The following is a 25,441-nucleotide window of genomic DNA, read 5'->3' as shown; positions in this document are numbered from 1 at the left end:
GGTGGATTTAGCCCTTAGCTTTTAAGGGTTTGTCAGGAAGTGTGGCACACACAGACATGGGTAACCCTGGATGGAATTAAGTTTGTCTGATGTGGAAAGAAAAATGATTGAATCATCTCTAAACAGATGTTTTTCAGGAAGTCCTGGCGATTCCCTAACTGATGACACAGGACGGTTTGAGCAAGTCACTTGGGGTGGCAGCCAGCAGGGACTTAAGCATTGCAATGCTGAGCGGCACAGCACTTGCTCTTAGGCACCTAGAAAATCTCAAGAACACACTGTGATCCACAAAGCTGAGTTAGGCACATAGGCTCCCATACAATGAATGGGGAGAGACAGGCACCTTAGATTGCAACCCACAAAACCCAGAATGCCGCCTAAGCTGGCCAATGGGAGGTGCTGGTGAGAGGAGTGTGGGCTAAGCCCTGCCTCTCTCTTGAAGTTAGGTGCCTATCTCTGCTTGGCATTTAATGAACAGGAACCAGTTGCCTGAAGTCAGGTGGCTTAGGCACCCAAGGTGTTTTTTGCAGAAATTAGGTAGACGTCTACCTCACTCCACACAAAATGGTGGAGGAGAAGAAGGCTGCTGGGTGCCCACCTTATCACTTTTAGCCCAGTGGTTAGGGCACTCACCTAGCATGTGGGTAACCAGAGTTCAATTCTCTCCTCTCTGCCACAGGGGGGAGAAAAGGATTTGAACAGGGGTCTCCCACTGCTTTAACCACTGAGTTTTAGCATATTCTGTGGGTGAAGGGCTCCCTCAGTCTCTTCTGTTGAAGCTGATCCACCATGGACAAATAATGAGAGAGTGACTGGAGACCGGCAGCTGGATCCTGGTTCTCCCACCTCCCGGGTAGATGCCCTAAGCACTGGGCTACAGAGTAAGTCTCTCTTTCTTACCTAATGACAATTTAGGTATTATCGACATTAAAACAGTCATTGGGGAAGTGGAGGAGGCCAAGAGAAAGACAGAATCTGTAGTCCACTGGTTAGGGCACGCCCCCCCCTTCCCACACACACATGTGGGAGATGCTGGGTCCAATCTCTCTGCTCTGATTTAGGTGCTTAAATCTGGGATGTAGGCACCTACGTACCTTTGTGGATCTGAGGCTTAATTGCTCTGTGCCTTAGTTTCTTCCCATCTATAACATGGGGGATAACAACTGCTTCTCAGAATAACTGGCTTGCAGGAAATGACTTAATTAATGATTATGAAATACAAGCTCTAGAAGTACAAGTACTGTTGTTATTACTGTTTTATTTCATAGGGTATCACTAACTTGAGCAATATTCACAAGTCTGTTTCTAAGAGCTGGGATACTTTTTGAAGCCAAAGGAAGCAATCAGACCCGTGCATGGTGGTTTCAGATTGTTCTCTGTAGATGCCAAGGGCCTTGTCATTCCACACTGTTTAAAATTTAAGCAGTGTCACTGGTAGTTGGTGCTGGACCAGTTTTCAGTCTCCTAAAGGTCAGCAGATGAAATGCTGCACAGAGCACTTACCTCATGGCTATGCAAACAGCAGCTCCTGGCTGCAAAGCTGATACTGTTTGAATTTTCTTGCAAGACAAGTGAAATGTGATTAGAAGCACAGGTGCTATTTTACCTTGCATTTAGCTTCACTGAGTGTACAGCAGGGTATGGCATGTGTCTAGAGCTATGCTGGCTTCTTCTTCAGTGAGGATCTGCTTCACTGAACACTTTCTGGTGTTAACCCTTTGACTGCTGCCTCCACAAGGTGGTTGTGTTTGCAGTAACTTTACATAGAATCTCAATTGAAATTAATACAATGTTGTCAGCTGGTACCAAACTAAACTTAAATCAGAGAGCAAAGGGGCTAATAGGCCAGGACAGCTATTAGCCATGCCAATCCTCTCCTCTTGGGATCTTTTAGCCTAGGGGAACATACTTTTTGTTAATGAAGGTTCAATGTAAAATAATTGGTATAAGGGCCTTTTCCGCTTAAAAAGAAACCAAAATTAACTCACTGCACTTGAAAACATTTCCTTTATTTTTATAGCACAGAATACATGCTTAACACTCTGTGAAAGAAATCAGCAAAAATCATTTTGAATAAATATTTACACTCTTAGTATACACATATATACAGAGAGAGAGAGAGAGAGAGTATATCCACACCTATATAATACATGTAAACTGTGAGTTACTTTACAGCAGTAAAAAAATCTTACAAAAGTTATAAAACAGTTTGATGCCAGGAATGTTGAATTTATGTGCAATTACAAGCATTGGCCAAAAATATACTGTAACAAAACCATGGCCACGTCAACTGTCAATATTGTCACGATACTGCAAATCACGGCAACTCAGAACCTCATGCAGCAACAAGACTAAGAACATAAGAATGGCCATACTGGGTCAGACCAATGGTCCATCTAACCCAGTACCCTGACTTCCGACTGTGGGGTGCCAGATACTTCCAAGGGAGTGTACAGAAGATGGCAATTACCGAGTTGTCCAGTCCCAACTTCTGGCAGTCAGAGGCTTAGGGACACCTAGAGGTCAGGATTGTTTCCCTGACCATCTTGGCTGAAGAGCCATTGATGGACCTATCTTCCATGACCATATCTAATTCTTTTTTGAACCCAGTTATATTTTGGCCTTCACAATATCCCCTGCCAATAGGGTGACCAGATGTCCTGATTTTTATAGGGACAGTTCTGATTTTTGGGGGCTTTTTCTTATATAGGCACCTATTACCCCCACCCCTTGTCCTGATTTTTTACACTTCCCATCTGGTCACCCTACCTGCCAAAGAGTTCCACAGGTTGACTGTGTTGTGTGAAGTATTTCCTTATGTTTGTTTTCAGTCTGCTGCCTATTAATTTCATTGGGTGACCCTTGGTTCTCATGTTATATGAAGAGGTAAATAACATTTCCTTATTTGCTTTCTCCACATCATTCATGATTGTATAGATCTCTATCATATCCCTATTTGTCATGTTTTTTCTAAGATGAATAGTCCCAGTCTCTTTAACCTCTCCTCATATGGAAGCTGTTCCATATTCCTAATCATATCTGCTGCCTGTACTTTTTCCAATTCTAATACATCTTTATTTGAGATGAGGTGACCAGACCTGTACGCAGTATTCAAGGTGTGTGCGTACCATGGATTTATATATTGGCATTACAATATTTTCTGTCTTATTACCTAGCTCTTTCCAAATGGTTCCTAACATTGTTAGCTTTTTTGACTGAAACAGCAGATGTTTTCCAAGAACTACCCACAATGACTCCAACATCTTCTTGAGCTAAGTTAGACCCCATCATTTTGTATGTATAGTTGGGATTATATTTTCCAATGTGCATTACTTTGCATTTATCAACATTGAATTTCATCTGCCATTTTGTTGCCTAGTCACCCAGTTTAGTGAGATCCTTTTGTGACTCTTTGCTTTGGACTTAACTGTCTTGAGTAATTTTGTATCATCTGCAACTTTGCCACCTCATTGTTCACCCTCTTTTCCAGATAATTTATGAACATGGGGCCACTGCTATTCAAAAATACAGATCCTTAGGGACTCCGCTATTTACCTCTCTCTATTGTGAAAACTGACTGTTTATTCCTACCCTTTGTTTCTTGTCTTTTAATTAGTTACTGATCCATGAGAGGACCTTCCCTCTTACCCCTTGACTAGAACATAGACTTTTGTTGTCCAAATGCTCAGTACTCCCTCTACATAAGCTAAAAGAGAATCTCTTAACTATAAGTAGTATAGGTTCTATGACACACACTTGAGCCATTCAGATTCTATCCAATAGAGGGTAGTAGTATAATACACACTAGTCAGTTCATTACAACATATTCAGGCCAGCTCCAAAATTCTGCATAAGCTGTGTGTGTTTTCATTTGCCAGGGAGTTTCCTCCCTAATGTCCAAGACAGTGCTAGGAAAGCACCTGAGTTAACATGTCAGCACTTGCATCATATCCTCAAGTGTATGTGGTTTTCAAGACAAGAGGCCTTATTGGGCTTCCTAGCCAGTTAGCACATACACTATGCTGCTTCTGCCAAGACATGCATTGCTCCTGGTGAGTAGATTAGCAAAGTGCTCTTCCAGATCATTGGATTTCTGGACATTCTCTGCCAGTAGAAATCTTTTTGCAGAGGATATATCTACCATCAACTTTTCTCCTTCTTGTTGTGCTATTAATCTTGGGCTAGGGCAGGACATGGTACTTGGAAAACATAAATAAACACTTTTTGATAAACCTGCCATTTGTAGAATATCGATGACAGGAAATTTTAACGTAAGACCTTAAGTGAGAGAGGAAATTAAATTACTTAGTAATAACTGAATGGAATAAATGCTAGTATTGAGGTCTTTCACCTTGCCATTGGTGGAGAATGGCACTGTTTCAGTGTATTAAAAAGAAGCTGGAGGAAGGCTGTCTTGTGGTTAAGGCACTGGATTAGGACTCAAGCGGTCAAGGTCCCATTCTCAGTTTTGCCATAGACTTCCCATGAGATCTTCTACAAGTCATTTCATCTCTCTGTGCCTCAGTTCCTCCTCTATAAAGCTAGTGTGTGAAGATAAAAATAATCCGTATATGTGAACTGCTCAGATACCATAGTGTTGAGAACTAGAGAAAAATCTATAAATAAAGGGTAGGATTTTACAGGGTTCCACCCCCCCACCTCAGATTTTACATTGTCCAAATCACATTTGGAAAGAGGTCCAGTATTAGTTAAAAATCTGCATATTAGAATAAAGGGGACCCTAATCCTTTAATCAAAGCTGAAAAAATACTGAACCTGTATCTCCGTGGTTGCTCTTATAACCTAGTATTAACTAATGATCAATAGCTTAGATTAGGAATGTGTTACAAAGAGCTAATGAGCTTTTGTGTCAAAACCTAGAGGTCCAATAGTCTGAAAATACCCAACTGTTTTAAAAAATATACATATTGTGAAGGATTTTGGACAAAAGCCGTGGAGCTTTGGCTCCAAAAGGAGTTGCTATTTCACTTGATCTAAGAAAGAGAATTCTCATACTTAGACGTTGGAGCTGCCTACCACTATCCTCTAGCTGCTCGACAGTTAGGGCCCAATCCAACTGCCATTTAAGTCAACAGGGATCCTTCCAGAATCTTCAGTGGAAGTGGGATAAATCCTGTCTTAATTCATGGATCAAAAGGAGAACAGACCTTCCTATGGGAGAATAGGATATCCCATATATACTGTAAAATGCGCAGTCGTGTAGGTGCTTTAGTATTTATAAAATGGCTGATTAGGTATTACAATGTTTCTCTAAGAAAGATTAAGGTTCTTGTTCTGGGAACTAGAAGTGATGAGATTACACAATGGTTGAACATAGGTCATAAGATCAAAACCTCTCTGCAGGAGGAATGTATCTCAAAACCTCTCTGCAGGAGGAATGTATCTCAAAACCTCTCTGCTGGAGGAATGTATCTTATTTTGTTTTTTTAAGAAAAAACATTTTATTTTCTATTAACTGGACTTGATTTTGTTCCCTGCATGCCCATGAAACACATAGGCTAAAGTCCTGGCTTCACTTAGTTAGGGGGCATTTTGCCATTGATTCCAATAGGGACAGGACTTCATCCTTAGCAGGAAAATGCAGGATTGTGGGTTTGATTTAAAACAGAAGCTTTGAACCCATCTGAATAAACGTCATATCGTCTAATGTTAATTTCTGCACCTTTGTGACCATTTTCGTTAAATTGTGCAACAAAAGATTTGGCAGCAAGACCCTGTCTTTATAAAATAGTACTGATCTGACCTGTCTTTCCAATATTTTATTGTTTCTGGTACTAAATTTAAGTCTTTTAGTACAATTGTAAAACATCATTAAAGAGAAAAGCAGTTGCCAAGCACCCTGCTCATATTTAATTAGGAAGTCATAGCCAATTTGGGTTTGCAGGTGCAATTATATTGTACTTATTCCTCTTTGATATGGTCTGAAGCCATACTTTGGAGCCTGGGACTAAGATATTTAATCACACAAAGGTCCTCTGCCTTGAGCCATACCGTCCATCTTCCAAGCAGATTGTATTGTCACTCTCTGTGGAGCCCCTGGCCCACGATGTAGAGTTCAGGGTGAGAAGCACACCTGCTGGATCCCTTGAACTCAGAGAAGCATGTGCTGTTCCAGGAATCGCCCTCCTTTCTAGGGCTCTCCTCCATGCTGCAGATAGAAAAGAGGATTAAGAAAAGAGGATAATCAATCATGTCCTTCTTTAAAATGCTAAGGAAAGCATGTTAACCCGTTAAAAATGAAATGCAGCAAGACATTCTGCAAAGCCTTCCTCTAATTCAGCTGTTTAATACAGTACAGTTTTTCTTTCTGGTCCCTGTTTCCTGATGCCATGTGCATTGTAGTCTCCTCTCCCTGAAACTCTGTTTGGAGCCAAACATTGTAATATGTGATCGCATGAAAGCCACTGTGATGTGTTTAAATGTACAGATGAGCAAATAGATTCACTTACAATGAGAGAAAGGCCTGAGCTAAAAAGCTGGGATCCAGATTCCCCAAAAGGGAAGTTTCTATCTATCTTGTCCTAGGTACTTATAAGACCCTCTCCCCATTATTGTAGTAACTGATTGCCTCATAATCTTTAATGGTGTTTAACCTCTATCCAGCTGGAATTATCATCCTGATTTTACATACAGGGAACTGAGGCACAGGGAGGCTAAGTGACTTGCCCAAGGTCACATGGGAGGTCTGTGGTGAAGCAGGGACTTAAACTTAGGACTTCTGTATCCTAAGCTAATGCTTTAACCACTGAATTGTTCTGCCTCTCTGTTGTGGTGGAACTAGTGCTAGATTGGTACTGGATGAATAGATTTAGCCACGTATATAACTAGAGGATTATGCATGAAGTTCTCATCCAGATCCAGACTTCCCCATAGTCTGGGAGGACTCATATTCAAAGTTTTGCTTTTGATCCTGTGTCACTGAATCAGTTCCTCTTCTTTTCTCTGAATTGAATGAAATCCAAATAGCTTTTATTTTAAGCTTCCTTCCATCTCAGCTGTACCCATGGGGGAGGGCTTTAATCTGAGAGCAACAGTACAACCGAAACACTATTTTTTACTATACACACATGCAGACAAATCCAATTAAGGATTAATAGGATTTGCCTGAGCAAAGCGTCATGCGAGGTATGCCTTGAAAACGTGCCCACCAGCGTTGATTGTTACCCAAAGGCAAGGCTCAGAAAAGAGCAAAGTAGCTCCGTACATCTATCTGTCCAAACAGCATCCAGTTGTCATCGCTTGGATACTGAAACCTAAACTACGACTCTTGGTACTTATAAAGTAACAGTAGCTGTGCAGAGCTCTAGCTGCAGCTCTAATCAGGGCTAGTGACATGTTTAAGATATTTCATCTTGATACCCTGCAGAGCTTTAAATGGGACCTTTATACACTTGGAGAGAGGACATTCACAATTTTCTAGTGCAATACTGGGAGTGGAGGAAAACTGGCAGAGTTTCATATAAGACTGACCTACAGTTTACAGGGCCCAAAGCTATTGATGCTCAGAATGCAATGGTATAGAGGTAAAAAAAGAAGTGGGTAATCTAATCTAAGCTAAACTCCACATTCCCCAAATGAAAAGTGGGTAAACTCCATTTATCTGTATTAACCCTCATCTATACTACTGGCAGAATATGATGGAAGTTACCTCTCTCTCTGGTCCTGCTGCTGAACAGGGAAACTGGGCTGCTAAGATGAATTGTTGGGTCACCACAGGATCACCCACAGGATCCCATGTGGTTGTTTGTATTTGCTTTTGCCTAGGGCCAAGCCTGGCAGCGTAACTATAGCAGTCTGTTTCCCAGCAAAAGGACAATTACCAGAGTGCAGGGAAATGGAAGGAAAAATCCCAAGAGATGCATAGAGGTCTCAGAAATGGGGTAAATCATTGATTCTCCAACGCTTGTGTGTGGACTACTTCATAAGAGAGAACTCTTGTGGATCCACCTCCCCCTCTCCTCCCTAGTTCCCCAACGAATTAGTGATAGCAACCTCTAATAATCTAAAATGTCTTTTCCCAACATAATAACATTGTGATTTTAATGTCATATGGGCTCTCCAGGACAAGAGGCATACTCTTAGTGGAAAACTGAGGCTTTCTCCTTTCCGACAGTGTAAAGTTCCCCCATTTCTGTCTCTCTAGGGTCTCAAGATTTCACACGTTAAACCTGTTGCAGGTCCAGCACTTTACTGTCTGCCTGGGCATCAGGACAATGTAATTCTGGGAAGAAAAAAAAATTCATTGTCCTGGAGGAGGGAAAGGAGGAACATCTTTTGTGGCATGTTTTTTCACTATAGAAACTGGCAATATGTAGCTGCCTTAAGGCTTTGGAATGTGAGAATATTATATATCCACTGAAATGTCTAACAGTTGAATGATTAACCCTTAGGCCCTTGTAAAACACCTGAGGTTTGATCACAAATCAGACATTAGGAATGGCAATATACAAAAACCTGTAGGAGAGCACTTCAACCTCCCTGGCCACACTATAGCAGACCTTAAGGTGGCCATCCTGCAGCAAAAAAACTTCAGGACCAGACTTCAAAGAGAAACTGCTGAGCTCCAGTTCATCTGCAAATTTGACACCATCAGCTCAGGATTGAACAAAGACTGTGAATGGCTTGCCAATTACAGAACCAGTTTCTCCTCTCTTGGTTTTCACACCTCAACTGCTAGAACAGGGCCTCATCCTCCCTGATTGTACTGACCTCGTTATCTCTAGCTTGCTTGCTAGCACACATATATATACCTGCCCCTGGATATTTCCATTACATGCATCTGAGGAAGTGGGTATTCACCCACGAAAGCTCATGCTCCAAAACGTCTGTTAGTCTATAAGGTGCCACAGGATTCTTTGCTGAGGTTTGATCAGTTTCCTAAATTCAGTGTGGTCAGTTTCTTGTGGTTAATAATGAGCTGGTAGGGGTGCTGTACTGAAGAAGACAGTTTCTATGTGCTGAGAGGCAGGCTGGGTCAGGACTCTTGCTTTCAGTGAGCTCCAGCTGGCTCCACTTCCCCCTGGAAAGTAACCCCTGTTCTGGTCAGCACTCCCAATGTGTCCTGCCTCCCTCTGCTGCCACTTCCTGTCCCTTCTCACCGGCTGGCAGCCATCACAGGAGGTAGTTGTGCACCAGGGCCGCCCAGAGGAGGGGCGGGGTGCAAGTGGGGCAATTGGCCCCAGGCCCCGCAGGGGCCCCCCTTAGAGTTTTTTGGGGCCCCTGGAGTAGGGTCCTTCACTCACTCCAGGGGCCCCAGAAAACTCTCGTGGGGCCTGGGCCCCTGGAGCTTCTTCCGCTTCGGGTCTTCAGCGGCAATTCAGCGGTGGGGGCCGGGGCGGGAGGTGTCCTTCGGCTTTGGGACCCACCGCTGAGGACCCCAGGCCCCCTGAATCCTCTGGGCGGCCCTGCTGTGCACATCAGGAGGCTAGCCAGGTGTGGAGAGGAACTGACAGATCTCAGAATAGGTCCATGCAGAGGAGTAGGCTGGCAGTGAGAACAAGTCAACCTGGTGGGAGAAGGCCACTGCTGGTTCTCATCAGAGAGAGGGTGGCCAGGGGTGTGGAAGGGCCCTTGTTAGGCTTGGTGAGGAGAGGAAATGGAAGGTGGAGGGAATGGACAGGAGAGGGTTAAAAGAGATTTGCCCTCAGCTGGGCCTGTAATATGAAGTTCACATCTGCATCTGAACTTCCCCAGAATTTGAGGGTGTTGGGATCCAGGGTATGGTGCAGGCAGATGCCTAGTACTGACGTTTGAAGGGTGAAGTATTCTGAATTTTTTCTTTTGTTTGGGGAATGAAATGAGAAGCTGAGGCAGCCTTGTATGGCTAGTGAGCTCTGGGGAGAGTGATGAATCAGTGCGTACTGTACTGTTAATGAAAATGTTAGGGCTATGAGTCAGTGTCTGTGCCTCAGCATGCCGAGGCTCCGATCAGTGAAACCCATTATATTTCAGTATCCTAGACCTGGAGCATGAAGTGCTGGTTCTATAGGCAGTGATACTGGGTATTTCAACGGTTTGGGTAAGTGGACAGATTCCTAAGACATCTGGCATCTGTCTGTCACCATGCATGCTATTATGGCTCTGATATGTATATTATGACATTCAAAGCAGTGTCTATAAAGCTGGCGCTGGGCAATTTATTTTATTTATTTTAAAGCTAGAAAAAATATTGCATCTTAAATCAGTCCAAGCTGTAAATAATGAACCACTCTCACCCTGGTATATATCTGTAGTAGCTCAGTGCAATTACTCTGGATATACATTGGTGTAAATGGAGAGCTAAATTTGGCTCAATAAATATTTCATTCTCCCCAAATGACTAAAGAAATTGATAGATATCCCCAAGAGTCACAAAATATAAAATATTTCATTAAAAGGATGATTTTTTATGGTTTAGTGCAGTGTCTTTTTATATTACCATTTGTGTTGTGACAAACTGGAACACATAGTTAATATGCATTGCTGAAGCAGAAATTAAACTAACAATTTATAATAGTTTTATAGATGAATTTTAAAAATAGCCTATCAGAACTTTCTTCTCATGAGGTTTGACATAAAGCCTTTTTGAAAACATTCATTTTAGCCAACAGACATTGGTATAGACAATGCTGATTTCACACTGCACATAAAAAAAAAAAAGGAACCTTTAGGAGATAAAATTTGCTTAGAATGTCACAGAGTAGAATGTATAATAAAACAGAGTGCAGGACACAAAACAATTAGCATTTGCAGAAGGCTCTGTCATTGTTTTATTTTGGTAATGATAATCTGTGATATACTATCATTCGCAGTACAGGAGAGAAGTTAGGGGCTATGTTTTTCAGGGATCTATCTGGATCAGTTGCCAAGCTCATTCCTGTGCTGATGACATAGTTGTGCGCGCACACACACGCACACACGCACACACACACACACACACAATGTGGAGCATAATTGCAAATATTTATTCGAGTAGTCCAACTGACTTCAGCAGGACTGCTTGCATGAGTAAAACACTACTTGCATGAGAGGCTCTTAATTCTTTTGTGTATCTTAAAGCTTACTTACCGTAAGGTACGAAGATGGGAAAAATTAGAACAACATTTACACTTACATGCCATTTAATGATTGCAAAATATTTTGCCAAGAATATATTTAGTGTCATAGCCCCTCTTGTGATTTAAGATAGACCACTTTGTGGTTGAGTAAATTAAAGAGCAGGGAGGTTAAAAGTCAATTTTTTCAAAAGTGGTGACTGACTATGGGTGACTCAATTGTTGCATGCCCATCTTGTGACCTTTAGGGCCTGATTTTTTTTCAGAAGAGCTGAGCAATCAGAGCTCCAAGTCCTTGGCAGCCACAGGTGCCTTGTGCCTTTGAAAACCAGGCTCAAATTGTGCACCCATCAACTGAGTCACTCATAATCAGTGACCAGTTTTGAAAAATTAGGTCTACATAATTAGTTCAAGGCCTCAAGTAACAATTTTATAAATAGAGCTTTACAATTTAAGAGGTCCCTGCCTGCAAATCACCTGTGCTTACTGCTTTAAAATATTTAAACACAGAATTCAACTGGGAAACTGGCTAGCTCAGGGACTGATAATAGGTTGCCAATTCAAATCCAACCTAAGTCATTAGTCATCTAAAGGTTATTTCATATCTTTTGTGAATTGAATCTGGTGATCTACAGTTCGCATTCATTATTACCCTGCTTGCCAGCCTCAGCAGACAGGACAAACAGGCTTGAATGAACTATGCAGAGTGACCTATCTTCACCTTGACAGATGGTCTGTTTAGGTCTTGGTTAAAGCAATATTGGTGGGGATGGTGAATGTTTGCGCTGCTATTCTGCACATAAATAGGACCGTTTTGACTGTACTAAGCTTTCATAAAAAAATGAAAAAAACAGCAAAGCATAAAATACAACCCAAAGTGCTTGACTTAAAGTAGAATGTTTCTCACCTTGCTTGGTTAAGTAGAGGTTCACTGCCAGCTGAGACAGGAGCTGGAAGTCGAAGGTAAACTCCTGGTCTGCGGTCAGAGAAACTTCTCTTTATGAAAGGCTGAGGGTTGGCAGCACTCAGAGCCATCCTCCTCTGCTGATCCCCACACTGCTTGAGCAGCACACTGTTTTTCTGGGAAAAAGCTGAAACTTCTGGCTGGCCTGCGACCTCTGTAGTGCAGTTGCTAGGTGGTGATGGAGGCTTGGCTTCAAATAAAGAAGGAATTGCTGGGCAAAATATTGAATGTGCATTAGTGGCAATCTTTGGTGGAGAAAGCTGTTGCTCATCACCAGAATCCAAACTGTTTTGTAGTACTTTGTGTGACCGTGAAGGAGAGGCTGGCGGAGAAGGAGTGGTGCAGAATGGAGGTGGACTTGCCTCTCTGCGCTGAGCAGGTGGGCTTGACAACTTCCGCTGAGTTGGCGGGCTTTGTTTGCACCCCACTGGAGGGCTAGGCAGTTTTCGTTGATTTGGTGAAGAAGGCAGCTTCTTTTGCATTGGAGGGCTTGATACTCTGGGGTTAGCTGGGGGACTAGGTTGCCTGTGAGTAGGAGGGAAGTGGTTAAAAGTCAGCAGGATGTGTCTGGGATATGCAGATGGACTTGAGAGTCGTTTCTCGGTGGGTGGAGAAGAAGGGGGTGTTCTTGTTGGGGAGATTCTTCTGACAAAAGCTGGACTTTTCTCATTTCTCCCGAGTGAATCAGGATAAATTTGCTTTTGGTTTTGCACGGATGCTAAATTTGTGCCAGGCTCTTTACTTTCTGAGCAGTTTCTGTTCTGTTTTGAAACTCCACTGGGATTTTGAAGAGGTATTATTTTATGTGATTGCTTATACAAATCTGCAGCCTCTTTCATTTCATTGTCCCTTTGGGATGCTAATTTACCCTCTCGGCTGTGGATGAACATGTTGGTAGAATTCATCTCCAATGAATATTTTCTAAATTTGGAGCCCATTCCAGTGTTTCTTAGTACTTTACTGGCAATCATGTTGGGGCTGTTGATATTTTTACTTGGTAATAAGTCAATGGAATGTAGAGAGGCTTTTATCTTTGGAGAAATGTGCACTCTCTTTGTAGAGTGAAGCTCTGTTTTGGCAGGCTTTTTGGCAACGTCTGAAGAGTTTTCTTCCATTACTGTGCTTTGTTCAGACTCAGATAAGTCAAAAGAACTGTCCATTAGCATTTCAGGAGGTGGTGGTGGCAGGTTCTCCAAGTCTTCATCAGTTTCCTCATTTGTGTCACTTCTGCTTAATTCTGCAACAGGTGGAAAGGCAGTTGGAAAGTTACAGTGCGATGCATTTTTGTTTGGAATGTTTATGTCTTCTATTGGTGAAACACGATGCTTGTGAATTAAAGGAGCCAGGGCTCTCTGAAGGGGAATGGTGGGAGGAATCACTGGAAGTCCAAACTTTCTGATGCATTTTATTGGTCCTAAAGTTCTTAAATGTGTAGGTTTCACAAGGCCTTCGGAAGGACTAAAAGTTTCAATGAGTTTCTTGACAGATTTCTGAGGGGCACAGCTACTACTGTTGATTTTCTCTATCCCAGGTGGCTCATTTTCTTTCCTGTATGATAAATCCTGTGTGGATGCAGTGGCTTTTATAGGCTTCCTACCCCTTCTCTCATCTGGATGACTGATGATGTTTTGCTCGGTTTTATGTAAAGGGACCTTATCCTGATTAGGCAATACGCTGAAGTTTTCAGAGAGGGATGCCTTCAGTTTGTTGGTAGAAAATCTGGGTTTAACATGTTCAGTGTCCTGCATGTAAGCTGCTGCTCTTGGCTTCGGGATCTCCTGCTTGCCATCTATTTCTTTGTTCCCATTAAGCATATAAAATGTTTCTAATCTTTTGTTGAGATCTTTTTGGGTCCTTTGAAGTTCTAAAAGGGTTGGGTCTTCTGCACGGCTCCTGAGGGATTCCTCGGACCTGGACCTTCTTTGTTTAACTAAGGTTTTCTGGCTACCACTTGCCGTACTGGGTCTTGCTGTTAGGGCTGCTTTTACACCTTCATCTTCTGTCCACTCCTTTTGTCCACATTTAGTTGGGACAAACTTGATTTTTTCACTGATTGCATCTTTCATCTTCAGTATCATCTCCTCATTCTCTGGATTTTCTATCCTTTTGATGGATGGCCTCCTTGTTTTATCTGTTACTACAGGTGAAGACATTGGCCTTCTGGGCAGGGTATTCTTCCCCATTTCTGATAGACTTATATTATCATTGTCATCCTCCTCTGAGGTACTCTCTTCCTCTTCATTTGCAGAAGGAGAATCTATTGATTTGCAGTCTTTGAAATCTTCAGCTTCCTGGGCGGCATCAGACTGGAGGGAATTAAAAGAAAGACTTTTGGTCACATCTGAACATTGGAGCCTGGTGGAAACATTTTCTGGTGTTGCCCCAAGAGAAGAAGTTGTTCCTTTGCTGTGTACAGATGGGTAAAATATATCCTTAAAATGCCTTTCAAGTGCACAGTCATGGGATCTAGTTGTACCAGACAATGTGCCGTTACACTGATGTTCTCCTGGTATTCTGGTGTGTTTCTGAGATGGATGATCATGTGCACAAGAATCGCAGCTTGTTTGCCTTCCAAGTTTATCAAGGGAATTGAACTCTTTGATAGATTCATTGTCTGCACCAATGCCACTGTCTTCTGAATACAGAGTCCTATCATCAGCATGGGCCTCAGGGGAGATCACTGCAGAGGCTTCAAGCAATTTTATTGCCCTTAGCAGGCGTTCATCAAAGCCTTGTTTAGCTTTCAGTTTTTCTTCCAAGTTGCTGGCCGCAGATTGTAAATAGCTCCATGTCTCCTGCAGGGCACTGGAGGTAAGGGAAGCCACTGTTCCATTTAGCAGCTGCATTTTGTTGACTGTATACTGCAATAACTGCTGCAGCAGATCTGGCTGCTCTTTTGGATCCCCCTTTCCAGCTGGCCAAGCCAGATTCCCTCCCACCTCTTTGAGGAGCTCTTCCCCATCATTGGCAATTTCTTCCAAGAGCTGGTTGATTTCATCAAAGCGGAACACTAGAAAGCTCACCATCTGCTGTAAAAGCAGCTGAGTTTGGGTAGCCTGATTGGCCATACATAGGATAGCTTCATATTTGGAGAGGTTGGGATTTAGGTAGGCATAAGCATTTTGATGAGCCTTAACAAGCTGATCTGGGAAATCCACCTTTTTCTCAGTCTTGCTTATAGGTGGCGTAGATTTTTCTTTGGGTTTGCAAAGACGACCCTGTTTCGCTGGTTTATGGCTTTTTTGCTTCTTCCCTTTCTTTGGGGTTTGCTTTGCATTGCTTTCATTCTTGTCATCCCAAGTGAAAGCTGTTGCCTCTGATTCGCAGGAGCTTTGCTTTTTGATCTGTATGTCTTCTGCTATATGTTTTTGAGACTCAATCAGTTCAGACATGGCTATTTCAGCCTCTGTGGCTGTCCTCTCAATTTTCTTCTCTTCCTCATGAATCTTGGAAAGAGATAGATCCTCAGATGACAAATGGAAGTTAACATTTTTGATCAGCTCTGATGTTTTCTCCTCCTCTTCCAGTTGGTGATCTTTCCACAGAGACCCTCTCTGAGGGAACTTGTCAATATCATAACAAGAGGAGCCTTTGACCAGCAATGGAATTGAAAATGCTTCCTCTGCAGGATCAACAGGCAGGATAACTTTGGATTTATTCAAAGGATTTGTTCCAGTTTTTGCGACATGGTTAGCAATCTCACTGTGGGAAGGTGTACAGCCCATCCTGTCTCTCTGCCTGGCTTTATTTTCTGTTAAAAATATCCAGATGATCAGGTAAAGAATAGAAGACAATAAAACTTATTGTTTCATCCTGTATTGGAACATTTCATTTTTCTCCCAAGGTTTCATCAAGAATTCTCCAAGTTTTGTAGATAGCCTTGTTAATTACAATGAACTTTTCCTACTTCCCAGAATCCTGTCTTAAAAGAGCTACACATTGTCCAGTTGTATTTTGTTTCCTTTAAGGTATTCTTCTACTGGAAACAAACCATGTGAAAGCTGTGTTGGGTTAGAACTAGTGGATTAAGAGGACCCATGTACCTTGTTTCTGTCTTGACAGATGTCAAGTATAAATAAGATTTTAAGCTCATTAGGTTAATCCGGCATCAGCACACATGCTGTGTTTGTAACGGAAAACTTTTAAAAAATACTGTATTGGGAGGCAAATTTGTATTGATGTACTGCAAGAGAGAGCTTCTTTCCCTCCACTCTTTCTTCCCTCCCAAATGTCCTTTACCCCCAAAAAAACCATCTACAAATGGAACTTTGAAATCCAAAGGAAGAGATTGTTTCAGGCAATTTCTAGAAGAACACATTTTAACAGGGGGAAAAATGCCAATGCTCAGCCCTTTGCAAGGAGGAAGGGTGGCCTTGACAGAATACAGAAGTGCTAGGAGGCACAAGACATAGAATCAAAGAGGTTACATTTGAGATGCCTGTTAGGTCATCTCATCCGGAAATTCTCAACCTGCTTCCACCTGCAAGCCCCAAGCCATTCACTTTTTCCTACTGTGACCTCCAAAACAAACAATTTTTTTCTCTGATGAACTTTCCAGGAATCCTTTTTTGCTATTTCAACTAGTCCCTCAGCCTAAAATACTGCACTGCACAATAATATAATATTTTTAATTAATTTGGCAGATATGGCCAAAGATAGCATTGACATTAAGTGCATATACAAAGGAGAATTTAAAATTAAAGATATATATTTAGAAGTATAATTTGTGTTCTTACTGAAGTGTACATGCCACAATGCTCAATATTCACAGTGACCCCCACACGATAGCAGTCTTGCTAACTTTAAGCATTCAAAAATTATGAGTCAGGCCCAAACAATCAGGAGGTTGGCTTAAAAATTATGAGATCTTGAAAAATTAAGAAATTTGGGGATCTTTTAATTTATCTTCCAGCGTCTGAGCCTTTAGGGATTAATTTTTCATTTTTTTTTCTTTGTAATCATGATGACTAGAAACTTATTTTTTTTTTTAAGTGAAGCCTGAGATTCTCATAATCGCATTACTCCAGGAGCCAAGGCTTTAATGAAAACAAACAAACAAGCAAAACCAAATTTCAGTTGGGCTAGAAACATGAGGCCCAGTTCTGCAACCCAGCTGAGAACTATTGATCGGACTATCTCCCAGGCCCCAATACAGGACTGTTCCCTTTTCATTTGTTAATACAATTACAAATAAAATAGAATACTCCTCAAACTAACAGCCAACCACCGCTGCTGCCACCGGACAAACACCAACAATCCATTTCTTAAAGAGAAATCAGAAGAAAGAAAGAATTAAAACTCTGCAATAAAGCAGCAGATTGTTTAATTTTTAAAAAATGGCTTCTCAAGGGTGCTCTGTAAAAGATAATTTAGAAAGAAAATTCCCCCCAAGTAAAATCTCTCCTTATGTTATTAAGACTAAGGCTAAATGGATTAAGATGATTTTTTCTGTTGTTGTTTTACCTTTCAAACACAGCTTTCCTAGAAAAGGCAGCCATCTCCCAGTGTAATAAGGAATGGAAAAGATGCTTGCCACCCACTCTAATTACTGTGTAGCATTAGGCTGCTTTATGCTGACGGAGCCAATCATCTCCCTCTAGCAGTGTGATTGCTAACAGTTTGGATGCAGCTATCTAATCTATCTGATTTCTAATAAAACTCTTCAAGTTGTCAGGTGCGTATAATGCGCTCATACTTAAATGAATTAGTTTTATGGGATTCACTACTGTTAGGGACAAATGCTTTCAACGTTCGCATCCTTATGGACAGAGAAGACTTTAAAGAGTATGAGCTGTGTAAACAAGCTATGTTGCAAAAGTCTAAGCTGACCCCTGAAGGGCATAGGAGAAGGGTTCAGGGAGTTCAGAAAACCTATGCTAGGTTTCACTTCAACTTAGGAGTTATGTAAGAAAATGGGGAACTGGTTGGGGGGTTGATGAGGCATAGGAATTAATGAGTTTAGAACAATTTTGTAAACTGCCACCCTGACCTAAAATCAGAGTTAGCAGACAAAGATCCTAGGGATTTAATGATAATGGGGTAATTGGCAGACTGATACGTGCATAGTCAGCCAGGGTTTGATAGAAAACTAAATAGGGATGAAGTGGAATCAGAGGACAGGGATCGGGTCCATGCAGAAACCCATGACTGAAAGGAGGGAAAACACCTCCAAGAAGCTCGGGGGGTGGGGGAAGTGGTGTTCCGTATATGACCGGTGGGGTTACTTTGCCCGGGATTGCCATGTCCAGGCCTTAAGGCCCAGTGCAGTGCTGGAAAGGCCAGTTTCCCCTGACCTCAAAGAGTTACCTGTGTGATTAAACCTCCGGAGGGAGGGATCCACCCAGCCAGAGCAACCATGGCATATAATGTTCCTGCTGACACATTCACACCCCAAATCACTGCCCACATGCCAGGCTGCACCCTCCTCGGTACAGATCCCTCAGATGGCCAGTGGGAGTAGAAGGTGGTGGTCAGTGGGGACATGTTTATTGGATGGAGGGATACTGGCACTGCTAAGACTATGGTTAAGTCCCATGTCGAAATGCCCATCAAATGCTCTGTATGTGAAACCGGGGTTATAGTTCCTTGTTTAAAAACCTTTGCTTTACCTACAGCAGGGCTTTCTATACAGACCCAGGAAGGATCAGAGGTGTTGGCTGTACGTTTATTGTCAGATATTCCATATTTTTTGCTATTATGGCTTTAAAAGCAGAATGGGTGAATCAATCCCCCTCAGCTCGAGAACAGCAAGGCACTGTGTCAGCCAAAATGCAGATGGGGTAGCTGACAGGAAGGAGGAGGTAGAAGGCTGGGGTGGATCCCCCGGCCAGTATCCAAAAGGAATCAAGTTACCTTACCGGAGTATGCAGACAAATACATGAGGAGAGAGGGGATGAGACTGCCTCCTTCTCCAGGGAGGTGCCAAGAGCTACTGACTTAAAGGGAAATTCTCTTGAATCCTGAAGCACAGGCCAGGAATGTAACTTCTCTGTGTACCCTTCCCAGAGAACAAAAGGCAGTACAGAGCATGGTGAGGACAGTGTCTCCAGCCAAAAGTAGGGACACTGAGGCAATGCAGTGCACTGCCAAATCTATGACACCCACCCCATGGTGAGAAATGCCCTAGTAAAAGGTACAACAGCTGCTTGGGAGATGAGTAAGGTAACTACAGCCAGAAAGGAATGAGGACTTCTTCCGACCCTACAGTCTCTGACTGCCTGGTAGTCTGAGAAAATGTAAAAGACCCTAAACTGGGTCAAGCCACACACCTTAACTCAGTGTGTGTGGAGCAAAAGGCCACCACAGTGGCGTGGGTGATCAGTACTCTTCTTCCCCCAGAGAAGATGGGGTTAGGCCACCCTCTATCCACTCTCTGCCCCCCAGGCAGCTTTGCAGAACCCTGGTCAGGGTGGAGACAGAAGAAGGCTTCCACCCAGGAGAGGTGACTGCTGAGGAGCCAAGGGAGGGTGCCATTGCTGGACCACAGAGGGGGAATTCTGGTGCCATTGCCCTGAACTATGACCACAACATCTATATTTAGGTGCCTAACACTTTCAGTTATAAAATCTGCTTGTAACCTTTCTTCAAGAAGCAGTAATAGCGCCATTGTTTGCAGCAGGCATTTGATATTTAGCAAGGAGAAAGCCCTGAGGCCAGAAAAGAAACTTTTCTTAATCCAGTGAAATTCCATTCAAGTTTGGCCAAGATATAAACTTTTAAAAATTACTATTTTCCCTTCTGTTGCTTCCTTTCCTCATGATAATTTTAGCAGCATGCCAAAATAATAGCTGAATGTGGACCTACTAATCTGAGCTCATGGTGTAACCATGACCACCATCACAGCAGCACACACTTCTTGGTAAAGTAATACCCAGGAGCTGACAGCTTCTCCAGCAGGGGGTCAGTAAGAATTCAGCCAGGCTACCCCTCAATAAGCTCTCTCCAAGCCCATTACATGGTTGCAGTTGCCCATCCTCCACTGGAGCGGCACCACATGGAGAAGGAACTCTAGCCACCTACCAGGGAGGGAAGAAAGAGAGTGAACTGAGCCAAGCTGCCCCGATGCTCTTCTAGATTCAGCACATATCCCAGTACAGGGAATGGGATGCTGGGGGCCAACTGTCTTTGGCGTTCTGCCAACTAATGCTGCAGTGCTGAAGATTCATAATTCTGCTGATGGTGCACAATTTGGAGAATGGTGTGACAGTTGCACATAACAGAATTTGTTTTAAGAATGTAGGGAGCGAGAGGGGGAGTGGACAGAAATTAGAACAGAGATGTTGGCAGAAGAGAGATCATACAACACCTTGAAGATGAAGATAAGAAGTTTAAATGTGATTTTACTTTGAAATATATCTATGTAAAACAACTCTTTACTCAACGGAGCAGCTCACTCATATCTGCTGACTTTGGTGACAATGTGTTTTCACTGGTTTTTATTTCTACAAGTCCTGTAGAGCCAATACAGCTCTAGGAGATGGAAGTGGATTCTATTCTTTCTTGTGCATCATCAACAGCATTGTTTATTAAGTTCCAATCCATTCCACCTGTGCAAACTCAGTTAAAGCAATAGGATAGTAGAGGTACCATTGAGGGCATTATATGAAGAAAATGGAGTTGCACAGGTTTAACTGAAGACAGCTTGTATATACAGAATCTTTACTACTGAGGATGGTGCATGACAAAGAAAAATAATTCATCTTGACTCTCAGATCCCACGGTAAATTTTCCAGGCTGGCAGCCTGACTTCTAAGCTGAGGAAATTTGATTAGGTGCCACTGAGAGACAATAAAAAAAGCAACAAATAATGATATTTTAGCAGATTTGCTTTTCAGAGTAGATCCCAACTTTAAAAAGTTAAGAGAAGGGCATGAGAAAACTTTTAAGAAATCTTTATCTATCTCATCCGTAACGTTTTATGACCTTTTTAGGGAATTAATTGCAAAGGAAAGACAGTGGTATATACTGGAGCTTATAGCTTACTGGTTTGCTTATAGAAATGTAAATGCTACATCAAATATATCTTTATTAAAAGCATAGATTAACAAAATTAGTAAGCACACTCCAAATGTATTTGGTAAATCTACAGAACTGTTACTTCTTTCCCTTTTGCTCCTCAACTTTTGTAGCAATGTAAATGTGGGGCCTGATCATAGGAGGTATTGAGCAACCATCTCTCCTATCATAGCCAAGTGGAATTGCAGGATGATAACCCCCACTCAGAATCAGGCTTTGCACTTTGCTACCTAGGAGGTAGAATTGCAAGCTAGGGCACTTAGACAGCTGCAGCAGAGCAAAGGTATCACATCTGTGGCAGATGAGTTAAACTTCCAAATTGAAAAGAATTTACATGAATCTTTATTACCTTTGGATTGTTCATTCTGTTTTCTTTCTCAAAGCTTCTGGTTGCTAAGCCACCTCTGTGTGTTTAAAACTTCCCGTCTGTCATAGCTAATCTACGCTTTCTGCTTGTTCCAATAGTTAAAATAGTAAATGGTAATGATGGCAGAAATGGAAGTTTTAGGTTTCTGTATTAATTGCATGGAACTGCAAGAAGAGATTAGCTTTACAGATAGACTCCCACGTTCTTTCATGCAAATTAAAAAAAATAAAAGGGCACATCCCTATCACCTTTGGCTGTGATTGCATCAGCTCTCACAAACCTACGCAGGTTTGGGAATCAGAATGTAAGGTGGAAGATTTCCAAAGAAAACCCAGGTTTTGTAGGAAGAGATACTGGTGATTCAATGGGTAGCATTCTTCTAAGTACTAAACCCATGTCCTAGCATGAAGTTAGGGAATACTGTTGTGGTGATGGTGCCATCTTTTGCATATGGTGTCAAAATAAGGTCCTGACTTCATGTCATTGTGAAGGATTTCAGAGGTCTGTTTATCCCTATATCTTCACCAATTTCCAGTACGAACAATTACTATTGCTTCCTGAAGTTCCCCTGAAGTTTCAAATAAGTTTAATGTTATTCTTCACTTCCTAGCCTAAACTTTTATGGAGAGTGGCTGTGCTTGGTTAAAGTTACCACATTTTACGCACGATAAAGGCATGTTTCTGTAATTGTTTAAGTTTTCCTTTCACGCAAATTCTGGCATTCGTGGGAGCAAGGAGTTTGGGGTAGAAATACCCAGATTCTGCACTGGGAGAAGTAAAGTAATATTTTTTAATTAACAAAATGCATGTGGTAAACAGAATCTTTCCTTTATAGACCCAGCCTCTTCCTTCACCACTCTGATGATCAATGATTCTGCAATCCATTGTTTACAACATCACAATTCACCAAGTGGTAAGCAATTATGATGCTCCAAGCATCAGTCCATAACATCACTACATGAGCGAGGCAGGAGGAGGCGAGATTGAGAGGGCTTTTATTTGACTACACATCCTGATGATAAGCAGTGACTGGAAAAGATATCCTGAAGAGGTACATAAAGCTAAATAATATTTTTTTAAATTATTTAAAATCTTGCCGCCTCCTGCCTGGCTCATGTAGTGATGCTATGGCCTGATGTTAGGAGCATCATAATTGCTTACCACTTGGTGAATTGTGATGTTGTAAACAATATATATACACTTCTACCCCCTTATAACGCCATCCAATATAACACAAATTCAGATATAATTCGGTAAAGCAGCGCTCTGGGAAGGGCAAGACTGTGCGCTCCCGTGAATCAAATCAAGTTCGATATAATATGGTTTCACCTATAACACGGTAAGATTTTTTGGCTCCTGAGGACAGCGTTATATTGAGGTAGAGGTGTATATAGTGCTGGCCCAAGTTAAGCGTGGATTCTGTAAGGACTTGATCCTGCTCCTGTTCAGGTCAATGGAAAGATCCCCATTGATTTGAATGGTGCAGGATCAAGAGCTAAGAAAGTAGGTCTTCTGTTGCATATGTAATATAGAGATGACCCGGGATTTAGATTGAGTAGGTTTACAGTGCTGGATGTCTTGGTCTCTTCCAGCTGGTGTAGTGATTGGCAAATGATGTGGAGTCAGGATTCCTACCTTCTACTCTCATCTCTGCCACTAATTCCTCAGCAATCTTGGGCAAATCACTTTACTTCCCTGTGCTTCATCTTACCCATTTAAAAATGGTTATAATAATGTTTATGTACCTCACAAGGATGTTGAGGTTTAATTCATTTGTTTGTAAAGTGCTTGAGATCCTTGGTTTTAAAGAATGATCTAAGTGCATTCTCTCTTCTCCCTTCCCTTCTCCTGTCTCTTTACTTTCTGTTTGCCCCATTATCCACCCATCCATGTCTTTTTCTGACTCCTGATATTTCTTTAGGTCTTTAAATATAGAACATTGGTATCAGTTCCCGACTTGTCCACAGGTCCAAGCTGTCTACTTTGTAGTTATTTGGTGGCTTGTAATTTTCCATTGGCTTTACTTCTCAGCACCAGATCACTGCTGTATACAGTAAGCTCCTTGGTGCCAAAGTACTAGGTGAACCCAGGCAGGTGCAGTTGATTAAACTGATTGAAATGTTGGATGGTTTCCAACCAATCCATGTGTAGTGTTAACAAGAGACATCATCTGTCTGCATATGGAACAGGCCAACAACATTCTAGCGCAGGCTCACGCAAACACAGTGGATGAAACAGTATCTCATGTCATATACAGGAGAGCATATTTACAGATGTGACTTCCAACCACACAGCAGTATGAAGAGTTGCCTGTAAATATTTTTCCTTTTAAAAAAAATATACATGGGTATATTTTGCAAATGTTAATACTGTTGAAAGATACAGGTTGAAAACAGTGTATACAGCATGTCCTCATGCCATGTATTCTAGATTAGTGCACATCAGTTCTAGTTAGCAACACTAGTCTTTTATTAGCTGCAGATTAAAAAGTTCGCTAACAGTGCAGAAGTTTTGTAATGTGAACAAATGTACATTATAGATTGATTCAAGATATCAGCAAACTAATTTAACTTATGACCTCTTGTAAACCAGGCTTGAATTTAGGATTGCAGAGAAAGAAAGCAACTCCATTTACCTGCTCTAACATCAAATATGGTGCCTTTTTCACTTAGTAATAAATCGAGGACTCAATTTTAGTTTAGATTATGCATAACAAGAAAATCAACTGTGTTTTTTAACTTCTTTTTCCTCCTCTAGCTATATCTCTAGTCTATAATTATCTGATTCATCATGTCTCACAGGGACATGTTGACAAAGAAGCTGTAACAATTTTTGTAACACTAACAGTGTTGCCTGTTGATATAAAAGGGAGTCAGGTTTAAGGAACAATTTTTGGCATTGTTACCGCAAAAAGCAAGATTTAGTCCATAATAAAGAACATAAGCAGTTTGTGGTGCCAAACAGTATTCCCTTGAGTCCTCGAATTTAATACTGTACATTCATACTGACTTCCACCCATTTATGTCAAGGTATTTTTACAAATATTAAGAGTCATGCACTTGGGAGGAAAGGAGCATGAGATGAGAGGTATTATACCTTTCTTTACAGATGGGGAAACAGATACAAAAAGTTGTTTCTTGACCAAGACTCACAACCAAAAATTTTAGCTCATTTCCTGGGTCTAGTGCTGTGATGTAAGTCATCCCTCTTTGCACCAACACAACCATACTGGTGTTGGCCTTAGGACCTAATAATCTTCCTGCTGATGTTTGACTTCTTAGGGCCAGGCTTTCCAAAGAGCTCAGCATAATGGGAGATGCTGGGTATTTAAAAAAAAAGGCTAATCTCAGTTGTGTGTGCTGAGCACTTGAAAAACTGACCCTTAGTCTGTTTTGCTATCAAGGAAACATCCAAGAAAGTCTTTATGTATTGGACCATAGGTGGCAATATATACCTCTTCCTTTTTTAATATCTTTCCTTTCATACAGTGCCACCAACCTTGTCTGAGTTAGCCTCTTGCTTCCTCCCCAAACATGAAAAGATCATAAGCCACGTGTGACTTTGGTTTAACATAGTGTTTATATCACAAAGACAGTGCTTTCTAAAATGTGAGATCTCAGAGCACAAAGCTGCATCTTATCTGCATTTCTTAGCTATGTGAATCACCAGGCTCGTCATGCCCATAAAATATAAATCTTTGAAGTGCCACACTGCATGAGCAGGTCTAGCATATTTACCATTTTCTTCTAGCCTCTGGCAGCTGCGGATAAAATCCCATGTAGGGAGATGATTTTAAAATCAGCCTCGGATTAAAAAGCTTGCCTAATGCACAGCATCTAGTTCAGGCTTCATAAACATGTCCCGTAGTTACTTGGTCTTAACACCAACTTTGTGTGTGCGTGAAAGCAGGGTCTTGTTGTATATAGTTTCTATGACTTCTTGTCATTCAGCACAGAGGAGGAAGGCAGCAATTGGAAAACACATGTATGTGATGGGCATTTCAAAAACTAGAGCAAGTTAAGTGCAGGTACTTCCCTCTGT

General features: G+C 41.8%; 2 protein-coding genes across 2 annotated transcripts in view; one reads left to right on the top strand and one right to left on the bottom strand.

The window, feature by feature from the left end:
- Positions 1-5,968: 5,968 nt before the first annotated feature.
- Positions 5,969-15,743, bottom strand: PCARE (photoreceptor cilium actin regulator). The gene is made up of 2 exons (XM_050948433.1): positions 11,962-15,743; positions 5,969-6,175 (listed from the first exon to the last, which is right to left on the bottom strand). The coding sequence occupies exons 1-2, from the start codon at positions 15,741-15,743 to the stop codon at positions 6,040-6,042; spliced, it is 3,918 nt and encodes a 1,305-aa protein (XP_050804390.1). The 3' UTR covers positions 5,969-6,039.
- Positions 9,952-25,441, top strand: part of CLIP4 (CAP-Gly domain containing linker protein family member 4) — a 70,145-nt gene continuing 54,655 nt past the window's right edge. Inside the window, exon 1 of the mRNA XM_050948533.1 lies at positions 9,952-10,039. The gene's annotated coding sequence lies outside the window, so the exon portion shown is untranslated. The remainder of the gene's footprint in view (positions 10,040-25,441) is intronic.

The sequence above is a fragment of the Gopherus flavomarginatus genome, chromosome 4 (genome assembly GCF_025201925.1).
Source record: "Gopherus flavomarginatus isolate rGopFla2 chromosome 4, rGopFla2.mat.asm, whole genome shotgun sequence".
NCBI classification, from domain to species: domain Eukaryota; kingdom Metazoa; phylum Chordata; order Testudines; family Testudinidae; genus Gopherus; species Gopherus flavomarginatus.
Note: the sequence above shows the minus strand (reverse complement) of the source record. Positions and strands in the feature narration are given on the sequence as shown.

What these genes read in the sequence shown, in the direction of transcription:
- PCARE (XM_050948433.1), bottom strand. Translation starts at nt 15,743, where the DNA reads ATGGGCTGTACACCTTCCCACAGTGAGATTGCTAACCATGTCGCAAAA. An exon ending in CCTCTACTTAACCAAGCAAG is followed by an intron (nt 6,176 to 11,961) that starts GTGAGAAACATT and finishes CCTCTTTTCTAT; the next exon opens with CTGCAGCATGGAGGAGAGCC.